Below are 17581 nucleotides of genomic sequence, written 5' to 3' on the forward strand. Positions count from 1 at the left end.
AAATTCCTGAATGGCTTTAGAAATTGGTTGATGTCCCATTTTACTCGAGAATCTTAGTTTACAGAGTTCAATAGGTGACCCACCGTTCACTGGTTCTTTGTTCCTTCCCCAGATAGTAATAAGAATGTTAGGTGTGATACATTCAAGAGCCGACTAGAGTCCTTGGCCTGGGGAAGCTTACAGCTTTGTTCCGCGGTCTATAGACATTTCTTACTGTTCAGATTTATGAGGGCTTTTTCTGTTGTTTTTGCTTGCTTACTTGCTTGAGCTAATGTAGGAGACTGCTCACGGTACACTCACAACGATCTCTTTTTCCCTGGTGGTTCTTGGCAGCCCCTTCCTCAAGCGTTATAGGCAAATAGCAGCTATGGAAGCTACTGGAGCCTCCCATGCAAGAGATCTTACACTAGGGGACACTGAGATGCTGAGCTACCTTAGTCCCAGACATTATCAGGCAAATTACGAGTGCGTGCGAGCGCGCGCGCGCGTGTGTGTGTGTGTGTGTGTGTGTGCGTGTGTGTGTGTGCGTGTGTGTGTGGTGTGTGTGTGTGTGTGTGTGAGAGAGAGAGAGAGAGAGAGAGAGAGAGAGAGAGAGAGAGACAGACAGACAGACAGACCGAGAAACAGAGAGACAGAGATATACCACATGACCACATGACTACCTCTTTTTGGTCATTCCACTTTTTTTTCTTAATTTTATTTTTAAGATAGGTCTCTCACTGCCCTGGTATTCACCACATATGCCAGGCTGACTCTCCAGCAAACCCCTGGGATCTGCTTGTCTCTTCTTCCACTGTGTGGGAATTACAAGGACTGGATTTTTATTATCTTATATGGAGAGGTGTTTTGCCTGTATTATGTGTGTACACCACATGTATGTCCGGTGGTCAGGGAGGCCAGAAGAAGCTGTCGGATCACCTGAAACTGGAATCACAGATGTCAGGGAATCGAACCTGGCTCCTCTGGAAGAATAGCAAGTGCTCTTAGCGCTGAGCCTTCTCTCCAGCCTCCCTCCACCCCCGGCTTTTCTAAATGCTTATTCTAGAAATTCGACTCAGGTCTTCCGAGCACTTTGCTAACACAGCCATCTCCCCGGCCCTATTAGGGAAAAAATTAATGTTCTCAAATAAGACATTTGTTTACATAGCTATTAAATAAAAGCAGTCTTGTAAATTGCGTACATTAAAAATATTTGTATTTCAGGTTTGCAGAGATGGCTCAGTGGGAGAACTGATTGATGAGCAAGCATGAAGGCCTGAGTTAGGACCACTAGACCTACATGAAAGCCAGGCATGCCAATGCCCATCTATAACCCTGGTGCTTGGGAGAAGAGCCAGGCAGACCCTGGAGGTGCATGAACCAGCCAGTCTCATCCAACGAGCAAGCTCCACATTCTATGAGATACTCCATCTCAAAAACTTAAGTGGAACACAATAGAGAAACATACTTGATGTCAACCTCTGGCCTCTATATGCACAAGCAGGGGTTAGTCCCCTTCACACACACACACACACACACACACACACACACACACACGCATGTGCGCACACACACTCACGCCACAGGCACACACATACACACAATTTGAAATATAGCTTTTAAAAGCTAATATGTAAAACAAATACAGGGACAGGAGAGATGGCTCAGCAATTAAGAACACTGACTGCCCTTCCAGAGGACGCAAGTTCAATTCCCGGCACCCACACAGTTGCTCATAACTCCAGTTCCAAGGGATCTGGCTCCTTCCTCTGGCTTCCAAAAGCACCAGGCACACATGTGGTACACAGACATGCATGAAGGCAAAACACCCATATGGATTAAATAAATAAAGAAAGAAGCAAATAAATAAACAAATAAAGCAACCATAAGCCCTCTTGCTTCTTCCTACTCCCCTCAAGGAGCACAGGATACCTCTTTGCAGACAGACAGCAAGGTGACATCTATTGGTTTCTTCCTTTGATATCATTCATCTAAATACTTTAACAGGCAAATTTGGAACAGTTTTTATATTTAAAAAAAGGTCCCAGTGTGAAATCAACAACCTGGCACACTGAAGGTAGGTGGAGTCACAGCCCTGAGGGCTCAGAATATTTACTCGATCCATAAACAGATGTCTATCCATGGAGCCCAGACAGAAGGTTGGGGGTGAGCGTCCTCCCTGCCTTCCACAGCAGTCCTGGGTAAGCCCTGAACTCACCACTCTGCCCAAGCCTGGTTAGCTAGGCAGAGCCGGGAAGGCTGCCAAAACTGAAAACAGGCATCGATTTACACATCAGACACCACACTGGACCGCTGTTTTTTTTATTGTCACAGACTGTTATGATAGACTTTATAAATTGCGGTTGGTAGAGCTGGACCAGTAGGAGGCTTTCGGAGTTCTGTGCTAACGGGGGAAAGGGGCCAAGAAAACCTAGCCACAAACAAAAAAGGAGGGAAAAACAAGATTACTTGTCTGACCACAATGAGCTGGGTAAACACCACTTTCTGCACGCCTATAATGTGATGTTGCACTCATGTCTGGTATGCGTTACCACTGCCTGGGCTGATCTCTCAGTACTGATTGCAACTATATACACGACTTATTTTATGGCTTCACTCAGTATCTGTTAGCAAAGTTAAGATGCAAACCTACTTCCAGAATGCCTGCTACACCCAGCCGATTTTTGGTGTTGCCAAGACAAAAATCAGAAATCTGATTACTCGGCAAATATTGCCGACGTCACAATAACCAATGCTTTTCATCAAAGGATAATACATTTGCTAAACCGTCCATTTGACTAGGATAAAAGAGTAAATTCGCGGGTCTAAGAGGCATGGCGAGATGCCTGGGTCCACAGCTGCACCGTATGGATGTTGGTTAACGGTAATGATAAGGTTTGGGAAATACTCATCTCCTTCCTACAGATCGGGCCTAGGAAGAGCGAGGCTCCCCCACCTCCAGCACACACTGGGGACTCCCATAATGTGTGTATTATACTAACATACACCGGCTCACTGTAACAGTTTGTTGAGCTTTTAAAAGGCTTTTAACAAATAGTCCACGTTTTTCTAAAATGTAAAATCCTATGGCATAGGGCATAAAACACAACATTGGTGAAATAAAGCCCCATTCCTCTTGAGAACCATGATTACCCGTTAATACAAAAGACTAGGCTCTCTTTCTCCTTCCCTCCTTCCCTTCCTCTCTTAGGGAGTGTCTCACGATGTCGCTCAGGCTAACCTTCAGCTCACAATCCCCCTGCCTCCGTTTGGGATGACTGACATGAGCCACTGTACCTGGCAACCATGCGCCTTTAATGCAAGCAGCTGATTCTTCTCGTCTGGTCTTCGTCCTAGTCACCCACATTCTGAACTTGAACCCAGAGCCTCGGCCATACTAAGCATGCTCCATGCCGCCACTAAGCTCCACCACCCCACCCCACCCCCGGCCAAGAAAGACCGTTAACTTTTTAACAAGGGTAAAATTCTTTCTTCTCTTAACCAAACTGTGTTCACTCATTTAAAGTAATTTCATACTGTGTTAATATACATATATTCCCGAAGACAGTAATAGCGGCTATAAGCAACACGCCTTCTTATGCTTTCTCCAGTGTCATCGATTTTGGTGCTTGTGGGACACTTGGTTTGAGTGAATCGTCTCTGAAATGCAGGTGCAGGTAGAATTGGTGGCGGCCACATTAGCCGCTACTCTCTTAGTGAGGTGACGCGAGGAAGCAAGTTGAAAGTTAGCACCATCTTCAATTTCATAAAATACAGCAAAGTCTCACCTCGGAAGTGTTGTATTTACCTTAATTAGTGTTACAGCTTACTCCTTCCACCTGCACGTTTAGCCGACACACTTTTAGGGCTACACTCTCCCTCCGGAGAACTAAGCTAGAACCGGACCAGCTAATTACTGAATCTTAACAAACCCAAGGCCCAAAGCCTTGAGAATGCCAGGGTTGTTCCGAGCTAATGAGACAACACTAGAAGGAGAGAACTGGAAGCTGGGAGGGCTCGCGGATGGGGCTCACAGGCAGACACTCAGCATTTAACGCTGAGTTCCCACCCAGTTTCTAACCGAGTCAGTAAGTGCATTAATTCCGAAGCCGCCGAATTCCCAGGTGGCTCTACTCAGGGAAACCTGACAGGTTTGGGTTCCTCAGCTGAGGCTGAGAGCACAACTGTCTCCAGTCTTCGATATTCTCATCTCTTATTGCCCAGCTCTCCCAGAAAATAAGAAAGGAGACACCCGATTTCCACCTCCCCCATCTCATCTCCTGCTCTGCACGCCTGCCTCTCACCACACCTGACAGCCGAGGACCAGTTACATGGTTCCTCATGAGAGCCCAGGCCACAACCCTGCAGGAACAAATGAGGAAAGGGCCACCAGAGAGTCCCCGAAACCTAGAACATGGTTTTTAGATCAAGGATTCAAACTAACAAAGGGATCACCAACCAACAGTAGTCGATTTGATTCTCCTTCCAGGTGTGCGTTCAAATCCCTCCTCTTGAAAAGAAAAGACAGAGCCAGGCAGTGGTGGCACACGCCAGAGGCAGAGGCGGGCAGATCTCTGTGAGTTCGAGGCCCTCCTGGTCTACAGAGTGAGTTCCAGGACAGCCAGGGCTACACAGTAAAATCCTGTCTTGAAAAAAAAACAAAAAGCAAAACACGAGAAAGAAAGGAAAGAAACTGACCCCCACCAATTTCAAAAGAAATCTCTTGAAGACAGCCTCATCGGCTCTTTTACCACTTACTAAAGAACAGCGCCAACAGTGTGTCTCAAGCCTCACTATCCAGCTACTACAGTGTCAGCAAGAACCCTCGGCAGAGCGACTGCGGTGTGGACTGACCTTCTGCACGGCCCCGTGGAAGGCCTGTTTCATCCTCCTGCAGGACTCGGACAGGGCATCTGTGTCGTCGCTCTCCATAGTCGAGTCCTGTAAGCCTGTGTTCTCATGGAGTCTGAGAATCCTATAAATGCAGCGAGTGCCGTCTTCCGATATTCTGTGAGGATCCATCTGGGGGCGGGGAGGATATTAAAGTCATTACAGTTAATAAAAAGGGCGACGCTTAGAGTTTTATATCCCTCAGTGATAGATAACAAATAAAATTACCCTCTAGCTGATGAGAACGTTTTGCTGTTGTTATGTATAAGTGTATACACACGCATGTCTATGCACATGTGGGGACCAGGAGTTGATGCTGGACATCTTACTCTGTCATACTCCACTTTAAGTGTTTGAGATGGGGTCTGTCGATGAACCTAAAGCTCACCCTTTAGCTAGACTGGCGAGCCAGAACCTTAGCAGCCTCCCGTCTCCAGTTCCCATCACTGGGATTTGGATGGCAAGTACTCTATTGACTGATCCAACTCCCTTGCCCTGTAGATGGCAATCATCTATAATACACAATGTCATAGATACGTAACAGATGTGTGTGTGTGTGTGTGTGTGTGTGTGCGTGATTCATGGGAAATGAACTTCTTCGTGGGCAGAAGAGGCATCGAGGATCTCATATGTGATGCAAGCAAGTAAGACTTGTCAAGTTAGACAGGTAGTTCATAATTATAATCTAAGGATTTGAGAAGCTGACGAAGAAGGATCAGTGTCTAGGGAAAGCCTGGGCTATATAGTGATTTCCAGGCCAGCCTTGGCTACATTGTAAGGCCCTGCCTCATAAATAAGATAAATAAGACACATGCTGCATTTAGATGAAGCCGCGTGGAGATGAAGGCCACTCGGAGATCCAAAGGAGGCAAAGCTTTGAAGTTTTGAAGCCAGGAGTTTGACTTCTCTTTCAGATGAATATCTATTTACCCAGTACTTCCCATCCTGGGTCTTACAAACACGTAAGGGCAGTGTCTGTCTTCACATTGAGGTGGACAGGGGTACTTGTGCAGGTCATATGGACAAGCGCTTGGAAATGCTAAAATATAAGGACTGTCTCATCCAAAAAATCCCCATGGAATGACTAGCCAAACACAAGTTTATAAAAGGTTCCCGTCAAGAATCTCTCTGGGTGCTCTTCAGGTAGACTGCCTTCTACTTCCCAAGCTCCCTTAAGGCTTTGCGGTGGCTTCAACCACCATAGAAGAGGGAATTTGATTTGCTGCTGTTGTTTTCCTTTGGTTTTTTGAGACAGGGTCTCTCTGTGTAGTCCTGGCTGTCGTGGAATTCACTCCCTAGGCCAGGTTAGCCTTGAACTCAAAGAGATCCGCCTGCCTAATACTGGGATTATGTGCCGCCACCACCTAACTGAGGTTGATCGTTTTCATGACGGCTTAACTTGCCCTCTCTCTTCCAAAACTCAAAGTTCTTCATGATCAGTAGTTAAAAAATAGGTTAAACTAAACGCAAGGGGGAACTAAGTCAGTTTATACCAACCAAAGCACAGGCAGATGTAACACTGTCTCTCTTTCCCCAATTTAATTAGATGAAAGTAAACGGAAAGAGGTGTGCCCTTGTTAACCAATCCTCAGGGACAAACTAAAAGGTACCCTCTCCTTACCAAACCTCTCACAAACAGTCTTTTACCAAACATACACACATGGATCTATGCTTTACTATTCTAGTCATGCAGATATAAGGCTGGTCTGGGGCTGGAGAGACAGTTCACCAGCTAAGCGTGCTTGTTGCTCTTCTAGAGGACGAGAGTTTGGTTCCCAGCACTGAAGTCAGGCAGCTCATTGCTGCCTGTGACTCCAGCTCCAAGAGATCCGCTCACCCTGTTCTTGACTCTGAAAGTGCCTGCACACATGTTTATATGGCATACTCACATAAACACACACACACACTTGCACAAATAAAAAATAATTGTTAAAATTCTAAAATATATCAAGATAATCTTTAAACATGGGTGAGATCCAACCTTGAAACAAATGATTTGTTTTCACTAAAGGGCAGATGTCAATTTTTTTTTTAATTTTTACACAAGAGCCTCACTGTACAGCCCAGGAAAGCCTGGAACTCCCTATGGCAACCAGACTAGCCTGGGACTCACAGAGACCGGCTTGCTCTGCCTCTCTAGTCCTGCGATTAAAGGCGTGTGCCACTGGACCCAGTTCAATCATACTTTTGAAAATGCTCATGTAAGTCAAGAAGTATCCTATCAAGGCAGATATGTCTGGGCACTTGACATGAAGGACCACTAGGTTCAGACCTCAGGAAAGCAGGATTCTGCAGGGCTTAACGCCAGGCCAGAGCTGAGCTGAAGGGACCATGTGGCATTAGGAAACACAGGGGACCCTAATCAAAGCTTGTTAAGCTTGCATCCTACAAACTAAAGCAGCAGGCCCCAGCACTGTCCATACTTGGGGTACAGTCAATCACAGCATGAACTCACGGGGAGGGGGACTGTATTTGAACTGAATCCAAAGTTGTCCTCTCCATATTAAACTTCAATAAGTGATGCTTCAAAGTGTCAAATATACAAATTTGTGTAGCTATTCTGTTATTAAAATGCCCTCCGGCCAAGATTCAGTCCTTAGCACAATATTGTACCAGTTAACAATAGTTCATGGCTTGGTACAAATTTTAAAAAGTGGCATTCAAAGACTGACCTTTCTCTCTTAAAAAAAAAAATGCCGGTGACCCCACCTCACTTGGACCTCTCAGCCAATTTTATCACAGCCTTAATTAAGTTAAATTTGATTGTTGAACCTTTCTTCAAATACTTCAAGCACGCACTTGAGAACCACTGCTCACGTCTCCACAGCCCATCAGTTACTGTGACAAAAGAAATCAAGAGTGTGCCAAAATTAACTTTGAGCTGTCTGTTTACTCATTTCCTTAAGGATGATAAGTTAGAAATCCACTTTGCATCTGTACCAGATGTGCCTTCCCCTTCAGGTGCCCAGGCGAAGGAAGGGAAGCAGCTTGAGGACCAAGGAAAGCAGGTCTGGAGCAAGGCCCGTGGGGCTAACTGCAAGACGACTCAGACTGGCCAAATGTATGTAGCTCCCACCCAATAGTGTATTCTGGGGTACACGGCAGTCTGGATAGGGGATTTGTGTGGTTGAAAATTCTATTTAAGTGACAAGATATTCCACGCTAGTAAATTAGAAATGGGAAGACTTGTAGGGTGTCAAATCATTTCAAAGACCCTTCCAGCCAGATAGTTAAGTATGTGAGGAGCCGTGTTAGATGCTGGGGGGTGGGGGGGAGCCCGCTGATCAAACAGGCACCCATGTCTTTTTGGAAGGCGCATCGGCTGAAATGAGTTACAATGAGTCACACCTGCATGTGTGCCTGCAGACACTATAGGAGTGTCTGATTTGAAATGGATGATTGGGGCTGGGAAAGCAAGCATATGCTGGAGGCCTTGGGCTCTATCACCAGTAACACACACACACACACACACACACACACACACAGGGGACTTTGAAAATGCACCTATCTGATGATCAGACGATGCTGTGGCTGGGAAATGAACTTTTTCTTACTGGGGTGTGTGTGTGTGTGTGTGTGTGTGTGTGTGTGTGAACTTCCTTGAAACCGATCATTCTTTCATAGGGTTAAATGAGGCAGGATGCTTGACATTTGGGCTGCTTCCTTATCGGTTTTTCAAACGAGCTGCCTACCCACCTCAACATCAGATCTGGAGCAGTGGCTGCTGTCCTGGGTGAGGCTGCCATGTGCCCAGGAGAGGGGAGTTTAAGAGCAAAGGTAGATCCAGCTTTCTAAAGGCTTACCGTTCAGCTAAACTCTAAGCGTATGGCTACACACAAACACACACACAACACACACCACAGACACAATACACACACCACACACCACAGACACAATACACACACCACACACCATACACCACAGACACAATACACACACCCCACACACCCAGACACAACACACACAACACACAACACACACACAATACACACACACCACAGACACAAGACACACACAATACACAACACAGACACACCACACACCACAGACACAACACACACACCACACACACACACCAGACACCAAACATACATACACACACCACACACACATACCACATACACACATATACCACAAACACACCACAGCAAGCATACACACATACACACATATACCACATACACTACATACACACACTACACACACCCCACACCAAATACACACATATACCACACACACACGACACATACACACCACAAATGTATACCTTACATGTATACAAACACGTACATACCATACACAGAAACCACACAACTTTACAAGCAACATTTTAGAAAGGCTTTATTTTCATTGTAAACCAAAGGATATAGTAAATACACAGGACAAGCCAGCTGCCATTTTCCCTTTGGCAGGCCCTGTGGGAGAAAGACCATCTACAATGGACCTAGGGTTTTTTTAAATATAGGCGCAGGCATGGACAACCAGAAACATACAGGATGACCTTTCCCTGCTAATTATTTAAACCTGAGTAGGATTTGGTGTAGGGTTTGGTTTTTTGTTTTGAATCTAGTCTGGTCTTGATCTTTCAATCCTTCCAATTTATTTCTGTTCACTATCTTTAATCTATAATAAATCTGACTTCTTTTATCTTAAATGGTAAATGTGTTTTCTGAGACGAGATATTTTCATTTTTATTCAAATGCGTTCAGAAATCCCAAATAATTCATCCAGAACTTAAAAAACTTAATACAACTTAAAAAATAAAACTATTCATTATTTGACACCAATACCTAAAAGTATAAAAGAAGGTTTTCCAAAGATATAAAAGCGGAAAGAATTGCGGATTGAGCCCTTGTGTGCCCAAAACCCACCTTCAAAAATTATTCACAAATGGCTAGAAACCATGCCTCATATATAAGCTGTGAGCTCCCTACACCTGCCCACATTTCTATCAATTATTTTGGAGCATTTTCCAGACACCACAGCATTTCGTGTGTAAGGGTTTTGGGATGCATCTCTTAATCGATTAGGATTCCCTTCAGTATCAAGTGTGAACACCACACTCAGTGAGATGCAATCAGAATACTCAAATAAGAATGTTTTTCCAAATCCAGCTACTCTAGGGATGGATACAACCTTTTTAACATGTAGTTACAGACCTGGGTTCAGAATCATGACTGAAATATTTTATTTGTCTTAGAGAGGCTGGATCTTTGTGGCGATTGGGGACTAGAGGCACGGTGCATTTAGTGGAGGGTTTGCCTAATACACACAAAGCTCTGTGCATTTAAACCCAGGCACCACACCACATAAACGGAGAATAGCGGTACATGCCTGCAGCCCTAACTCTTGGGAGGTGTAATATCCTTGGCTACATGACAATTTTGAGGTCAGCCTGGGCTATTTGAGACCCTAGCTAGGAAGAAAGGGAGGGAGGGAGGAAGGAAGGGAGGGAGGAAGGGAGGGAGGGAGGGAAGGAGGGAGGGAGGGAGGGAGGAGAAAGGGGGGAAAGAGAGGGGAAAGAAAAAAAAGAGGGAAAAACTGTACCCAGAAACCTGATGGTATTAAATTCTCCAAAGGAAAATCATCTGGCTTTGTTTGCTATCTCACGAGCTTACTTTGGGAAAGACAGTTTCCTTATTAATCTTGGGCCATCAACACTATTGACAACATGATGGAAGGTGACCATGCCATCAGGGTGACAGACACCTCAGGCCACTCCACCGCCACAGAATTCCTTCAGGAAAGCTGAACAAGAGCCTAGCTGGTGAGTCCTTTCTCCACAGGTGTGCCAAGTCCCAGGGTTCTTGGCAGTTAAGGGTCCCTAGAATGTTCTCACTCTACACTTCTTTCTGAGCTCAGTGCTCACTCTACCATTAGGGCTGAGGAAGTTGTTATGGCTCTAACAAGTTAAAAAAAAAAAAGGCACTGGGAACTACCATCATCAGACCTTAAAACCCAAAACCTCTCTGCAAAGAATTATTATAATTACCTTCTATTTTAAGCATACTCTATCCCCTGGCACCGCACACATAAAAACAGAGGTACTGCACATAACAGTGAGTGATCTCAGTACCATATCATGGAGCCACATACCGTGCAGGCTCCCCCCACACATGCATTGAAATGCCAGATGGCAGAAAACAGCAGAGAAGTCTTTCTTCATTGACACCCCGTGTCCCAACAAAGGGTAGGGGTGTCTACCCACTTTCATATGGATTTGTGCGACTCATGTCACAAGCAAACCACCCAAACCTCGTCTGAGGCAGAAAATCTCAACAGGTAACAAATGTGATTATTAAGACGGGTTTGCCGAGGAACTGGTTTACGGTCTTTCTATTTTTGCATTGGTGGGTAACCACACCAGTGGTAGAAACTGCAAGCCAGTAGATCTGACTACTTAACAAAGCCTAGGATCCAAAGCACAGCTCAAGACTTTGGCACATGTCAAAAGCCTACGCAGTCCAAGCAATGGCACAGTTTAATGTATCCAGCTTGGTTTAGTAATCACCTTTGATTCTGGAAACAAACGAAGTCCAAACCCAACTTTCTTTTCCCATAAAAATATGCACAGTCAGCCCCCCACTTCCTCTGAGAAAGAGTTCATAGCACCAGACAAGAGTAGTTGAATGAATCCAACCAACTGCTCTGCAATTTCCAAGAAAAGACAAGAGCACAAACCACCAGAAAGCATAATATTACAAATTTACCCCTCCCTCTCTCTTCCATCTCCGGCAGCTCTGAGTCTTTAGCTTGAGGCTTCTTCCTCTTTTCAAAGGTTGGTTACTGGCTAGATTGTAGTCAGGCTATACTAACACACACACACACACACACACACACACACACATACACACACACACACACACACACACACACACACAGAGGCACCTTCCTTCCTCTGCACACCTCACAGGCAGGCACACTGGGGCCCTTCCTTTCACCCCTCGGAACCTGAGCTCGGGAGAAGTAGCAGAGCCCAGCCCTGGGACCCACCAGCACATTTGGTAGTGCTGTCTCTCTGCGAAATCAAGTGTCACCCCAGGTGCTCCAAGGACTATTGACACCCTCTCTCTCACTGTGGTCCCAGTGTGCCAGAAAAGCCAGGCAGCCACCGGTTAGTTAGCAGCGTTGGAAAAGCACTCCTTTTTCCCCTGAATGGGTTAAAGTTGTTTCTTAACTCCAGGTGGGGAGAAAGTGTGAGATCACTTGCTCAAGAGGCGAGCGGCCAATGCTGCTTCTGGGGGGAAATTCAAACCCAACCTCTACCAGAACCAGAGTTCTGCGCTCTGCGCTGCGGGGGAGAAGGCGCTGGTGAGACTGGCTGGAGGTCCCCAAGTTCCCTTCCTTAGAGGGTAGCCTTCCCGTGAGGAATAGTCAAGATCCTAGAAGTCCAGCCCGGGGGTCAGACTCAGTTTCCCCAGCAGAGAACGGGACAAGGAAGGCAGCCACTCACCTGCGCTCGGAAGTACAGGAACAGAGCGACACTACAGACCACCTGGCCCAGCCCCAGCCCTAGCAAGGCCAGGAACATGGAGCGGGAAGCCGCAGGGGGCGGCGGCGCGGCTGGTGCTGAAGGCATGGGGTGCAGCGGCCCCTCGTGCGGGGCGCCAGGGCCGCCGCCCATCTCCTCCGAGCCGCGCAGGTACTTGCCGTAGTCTCGGCTGGCCCGGCGCATGGCGCGGCGCCCGTTATTCGGGCGCCCTGCTTCGCGATTGCTCTGTTCCTTCCTCGGTCTCCCGCTGCTAAGCACCGGTTCACCGAGGTCCTGACAGTGACTCCCCCGGGCGCGGGAGAGAGGGCAGGGTACCCAGGGCAGCCCCAACTCTTATAAACCTCATGTAGAGGGCTGGCCTCAGGAGCCAATCAGCCCCAAGGAGGCTGCCTCTTCCACTCCCACTTCAGCCCTCCTTCCTTTCCTTCACCCTCCCCCTCTTCCTCACTCTCACCAACAGACCTCCTCCCTCCCCAGAAAGGCCCTCTGAGGTGGAGGCTGTGAGTGGGTCCAGTGGTTCCTGGCTCCCTCAGCTTGCCCATCCTCAGTTTGCATCACTGGGCCTCAGTTTCCTCTGTAAGATTTGGAGAGTTTGTTAGTTAGCTTCAGTGAACTCCGAAGCCCTTTCCTGTCCACCACTCTCAAAATTTCAGAGGAGGCCATCCTCAAGGATCCTGAGGTTTGGCCTCTGCTATGCTTCCAAATATAGACTCCCCGGATATTGGGAAGACTTGGAGAAATTCTAGAACTCCCTCTGAAGTCCCTCCTTCTCTCTTAAAAGTGACTTTACACGAGGCAGGTTTTGAATGATGCAGCAATGAGCCTATAGGCTCCTATAAGAGAGGGAAGTGGGAAAGGGGAGGGGAAGGGAGAGCAGGGGAGAGCCGAAGAACTAAACCAAAAGGGAAAGATAAATAAAGGGGTGCAAAGATGCTAGCAGGCTGTCCAGGAAAGAGCAAGTGGCCAAGTTAAGCTTCGATAGTTCAGAAAAACTTTCAGGGCCAATGAGATGGCTCAGCAGGAGAAGGCGGTTGCAGTAAATCTTGATGATCTGAATTTGACCAGTAGAATCCTCATTGTGGAGGGAGAGAACATACTTCTGAAAGATGTACTCTGACCTCTATATACACTCACTCACACACACACAGAGAGAGAGAGAGAGAGAGAGAGAGAGAGAGAGAGAGAGAGAGAGATATCTGTTATTGTAGTGTTGTTGTTTTTGTTTGTTTATTTCTTTGAGACAAGTTCTCTATGTAGATTTGGCTGGCCTGGTGCTTGCTATGTGGACTAAACTGACCTCAAACTCATAGAGCTCATCCTGCCTCCACCTCTGCCTCTGCTTCTGCCTCCCAAGTGCTGGGGTTAAAGACTTGTACCACTTACACAGCTAGAATAAATGTGTGTTCTTAAAAATCTTTTTGCAGGTTTTTTTTAATGTCTTGATTCAGAATTATTCCCCTTGGGAAGAAATATTAGCTTCTCTTACAAATTCTGAAACAAGTTCAAAGTGTCTGATACATGTTCAAAGGTGAGGTGCTGCCCCTTGTAGGAGATGTGCCCCCCTTCTTAAGTCTCACTTTTGCTATGCATTTCTCTCTACCTAGTTCTCTAAGGGACATTTCCACAGGACATGTGTCACGGGTGACCTGTCTCTGAGTTAGTGATGCTTTTCCTCTTGGCTATTGTTCCTCTTATTCTTTTAACGAACCTCGTATCCAGGGACAATTTTGAACACAAGGCATAAGTCATAAGGAAAGTATTGATTCTCTAGGCTCCCCAAAGCTTCCAGTGTCAACACATTACATGTCACAATACCAAACGCCTAAATCGTTTATAGCACTTTTTTATTGACTCCTGAAACTCTTTAGTGGTTGGGAACGTAGATCATTGTGGCCGAAGTTTCTTGAAGCTCTTTTTTCCATCCTTGAGAGCTTGAGTTGTATCATTAGCAAGAAATGCCGCTGGTTGTTCTCAAATGGACAAGCACATCTTGTTGGTTTTCCAGAACAGCCAAGTCGGCTTGTACTGTGATCAGCCTACAACCCAGGCATCGGCGCTTCTACACGACAACCATCTCATGCTACAGCAGAAGGGCTCCATTGCAGACTTTCCCATTTTACCCAGTTTTTAAAACTCTATGTCCCAAGTGTCAGGCTATAATAACCACAGTTGTTAAACCAAAGACATCCTTCTGAGTTTAGATTCATTTATTCATTGTATTTTGTGTGTATGGGTTTTCACGTGCATGTATGTATGTGCACCTTGTGCGTGCCTGGTGCCTTCTGGGTCAGAAGAGGGCATCAGATCCCCTGGAAATGGAGTAGCCAATGCTTGTGAACCACCACATGGGACCTGGGAACCGAATCCAGGTCCTCTGCAAGAGCAACATGTGTTCATAACTACATATCTAGTGAGACATCCCTGCAGCCTCTGTCAAGGACATTCTTAAGGGAAAATGGCTTCTGTTTTGCTTTACAGGTTTCGTGCTGGCTTTCCTAGCTTTGCGATAACACTGGATCATTTTGTCCATCAGTGTTAATGTCTACATAGGAAAAACTGAACAAATATTTAAATCATTAAAAACCACGGTCGCGGCATAACCATACAGATACATGTGATCCTGTCAAAGTGTGAGGACTACCCTTAGAGAAACATTGAACTCTTAGAAGAAAACTTCTTTTGAAAAAGCCACGCACAGGGCAGCTGGTTTTAGCAGACATGGCAAATGCTTAGTTAAAAAGAGGTTTTGAAGGTAGTAAAACTTGAGGATTATAAAGCAAGGGAGACAGACCTGCCATCCAGGAAAGGGAAATGAGTCACAGCAAGTGGGGAGGTTAGAATTGAGAAACACCAAGCCGCGGGCCGCTGTTGGGAATCACTCTCTAGCCTACCTCCACATTCTTTACCAACTGGGCTTGTCAGTCATTCCCCTTAGGCCCTGGCGACTGCTGCTCCTAGTTAACTGGTAGAGGGACCCGGCTTTTGTAAGCATTGTCTACACTGCTTTCAAGTCTACACGACAGACTTCATCAGCGCCTCTTCTTGAACCGTCAGACTACCGTGAACATAGAGGCTGATTTTTCACAGACCCACTACAGTCTGAGACAGCCAAGGTCCACCTTTTATATCCTGCACTCCCTATTCAGTTTTCGTCTAAAGAAAAGTTTCTGTGGCAAAGGTCCGTAAGTATTCAAATGTTTATACTAATTTCAGCAACACCAAAGACAGCCAGTTTAAAATAAGGAAATGCTTGGTTTTAAATATGAGAACTATATTGGAGGAGGAATCTAAAGATGTGATTCAAAGACTGGTTTGAGGTTGGATTTGAGAGATGACAAACTGTGCACAGGTATGCATGCTAGAATGACACACAGGCTCCTATCTAAGGTAAAGCTCCTAGAGTGAAGATGTTGTCAGTCTATCATGACACTGGAAGGCAGCACAGCATGGGGCAGCCGGGCGCGTTGCGTCCATAGTCAAGATGCAGCGAAAGAGGCAAATGCTGACACTCATCTGGAGTTCTACTTCTGACATGGTACATGGCCCCAGCCATTACAGGAAGAGAAGAGAGTCAAGGACTCTGGCAAGGTTCATGTGGCCTAAGAGAAAGCATTCAAATGCAAATATAGTGAGAGGGGTGGAGAATCTGCTGTTGTAAGGCAATGATTGAAATGATCATGGCGGTTGAGAGGTCTTGTAGTCTTCTAGCTCCATAGACTTCCTGACCACTGCCAACAGAGAAATGGATGCCGTCCCTCAGGAAAAGCGCTTCTCTCAAAACCCCTCCAGACTCCCAAACACTTCTAAACGACACCCCCTCTGACAGCGAGAAGTAGCCAGACAGAAAACGATGGTTCCTATTCTTTACGTATGAAGGGTTGGGAATAAAGGAAATCCCCCAACTTCAGAACCAGAGCCATAAAAGAAGCCCAAGGCTTCAGGAAACCTGCCACCAATGGAATTCCGGAAGCAGTCACCCACTTCACACACCCTGGAGCCAGGATACGCAGAAACAAACAGTCGGACTCATCTCCCTCTCTGTAGTTTATCAAAAATAGATGAAGAAGGAAGAGGAGGAGGAGGAGGAGTTGTTTCTGGGCCTACTGAAGCTAGGCCCTTTCCCTCCTTATTCTCAGTGAAGATGATGGTGGTGATGATGATGGTGGTGATGATAATGGTGGTGATGATGATGGTGATGATGATGGTGATGGTGATGATTCTTAGACCTGGCATATTCTCCTGTACCTTTGGATACTGAGCCATGGGGTTTGGGGGTGCCAACCTCTCAGACAAATATACTCTGCTTTTGCCACTGAGGTGGAATCTATCATTTTATATCTCTTTGTTGACTTATTGCTTACAGCAGCCCATTGTAACCAGTGGTGTCATTCTGAGCCCTCGGAGACAGACAGATTTAGGAGATTCCAGCCTAAAAATTTAAGACCTGGTTTTCCAAAGACTGGAGAGGGCTATTTTCCCAGCAAACATGACCAAGCAAGGCTAACGTACCCTACCTTCCTTCACCTTTTGGTCTATCTAGGCTCCATGGATGGTCTGCATCCACTCAGGGTAGAGACATATTCACTTTATAAAATCTTTCAATCCATATGTTCCCCCCTTCCAAAAACGCACTCGTAGATCTGGGCAGACATGTGTCTTAGTATCCTGAAGCTCCACCACGTTAACACATAAAGTTAACCAGCAGCCGCTCTGTTCGGAAAAGAGTACTTTATAGCCTAAAGCTGGCTGGGCAAAAAAAAAAAATATTATCCTCAATGTTCTTCTGTTAGACAGCTTGAGCAAAATATCCCAAAGTGTTTGGTCACTGTTCCTTGTTTTCTATACTTCCATTGACTCAATTGCTACCCAAGCTGTCTCTTTCCTTCAAAGATGAAGCATTTTGGCCGCATTGCAAGAGTTTTCCTGCTAATAGTATCTGATTAGAAAGTCTAAATATCGCCTCTTTTTCTTCCCACTTTATTTTCCCCAAAATACATAAGGGGGGAGGGCTGGAATTTTTCATCCGATCCTCACTGCAATACCGATATTCTCTTGACTCCTTTTCCAAACTCTGAATGTGAGCGTCACTAATAGTGAACATCCCTGTGAGACAGGTTTCTCCAGAGAAGGCTTTTATTAGATGCTTTCAAAGACGATGTTACATCTTCACATTCGACAAAGTCACTAAGAAATTGCAGTCACCGCATGAAATTTTCAGGT

General features: G+C 45.9%; 1 protein-coding gene across 3 annotated transcripts in view; it reads right to left on the bottom strand.

Moving 5' to 3' along the window:
• Tnfsf11 (TNF superfamily member 11) overlaps positions 1-17581 on the bottom strand; it is a 47690-nt gene that overhangs the window by 18682 nt on the left and 11427 nt on the right. Inside the window, exons 1-3 of one of the 3 annotated variants that reach the window (XM_041677018.1) lie at positions 12505-12544; positions 12323-12438; positions 4834-5001 (exon numbers count right to left, since the gene is read on the bottom strand). In XM_041677018.1, coding sequence (XP_041532952.1) covers positions 4834-5001; positions 12323-12438; positions 12505-12544 — 324 coding nt within the window. Of the gene's footprint in view, positions 1-4833; positions 5002-12322; positions 12545-17581 lie in introns of those variants that run through there. The other 2 variants (XM_041677008.1, XM_041677027.1) reach the window with 2 other exon arrangements.

Source organism: Microtus oregoni, unplaced genomic scaffold, assembly GCF_018167655.1.
Source record: "Microtus oregoni isolate MIOR12 unplaced genomic scaffold, Mior012 000001F_ref0000356, whole genome shotgun sequence".
In the NCBI taxonomy this organism is placed as follows: domain Eukaryota; kingdom Metazoa; phylum Chordata; class Mammalia; order Rodentia; family Cricetidae; genus Microtus; species Microtus oregoni.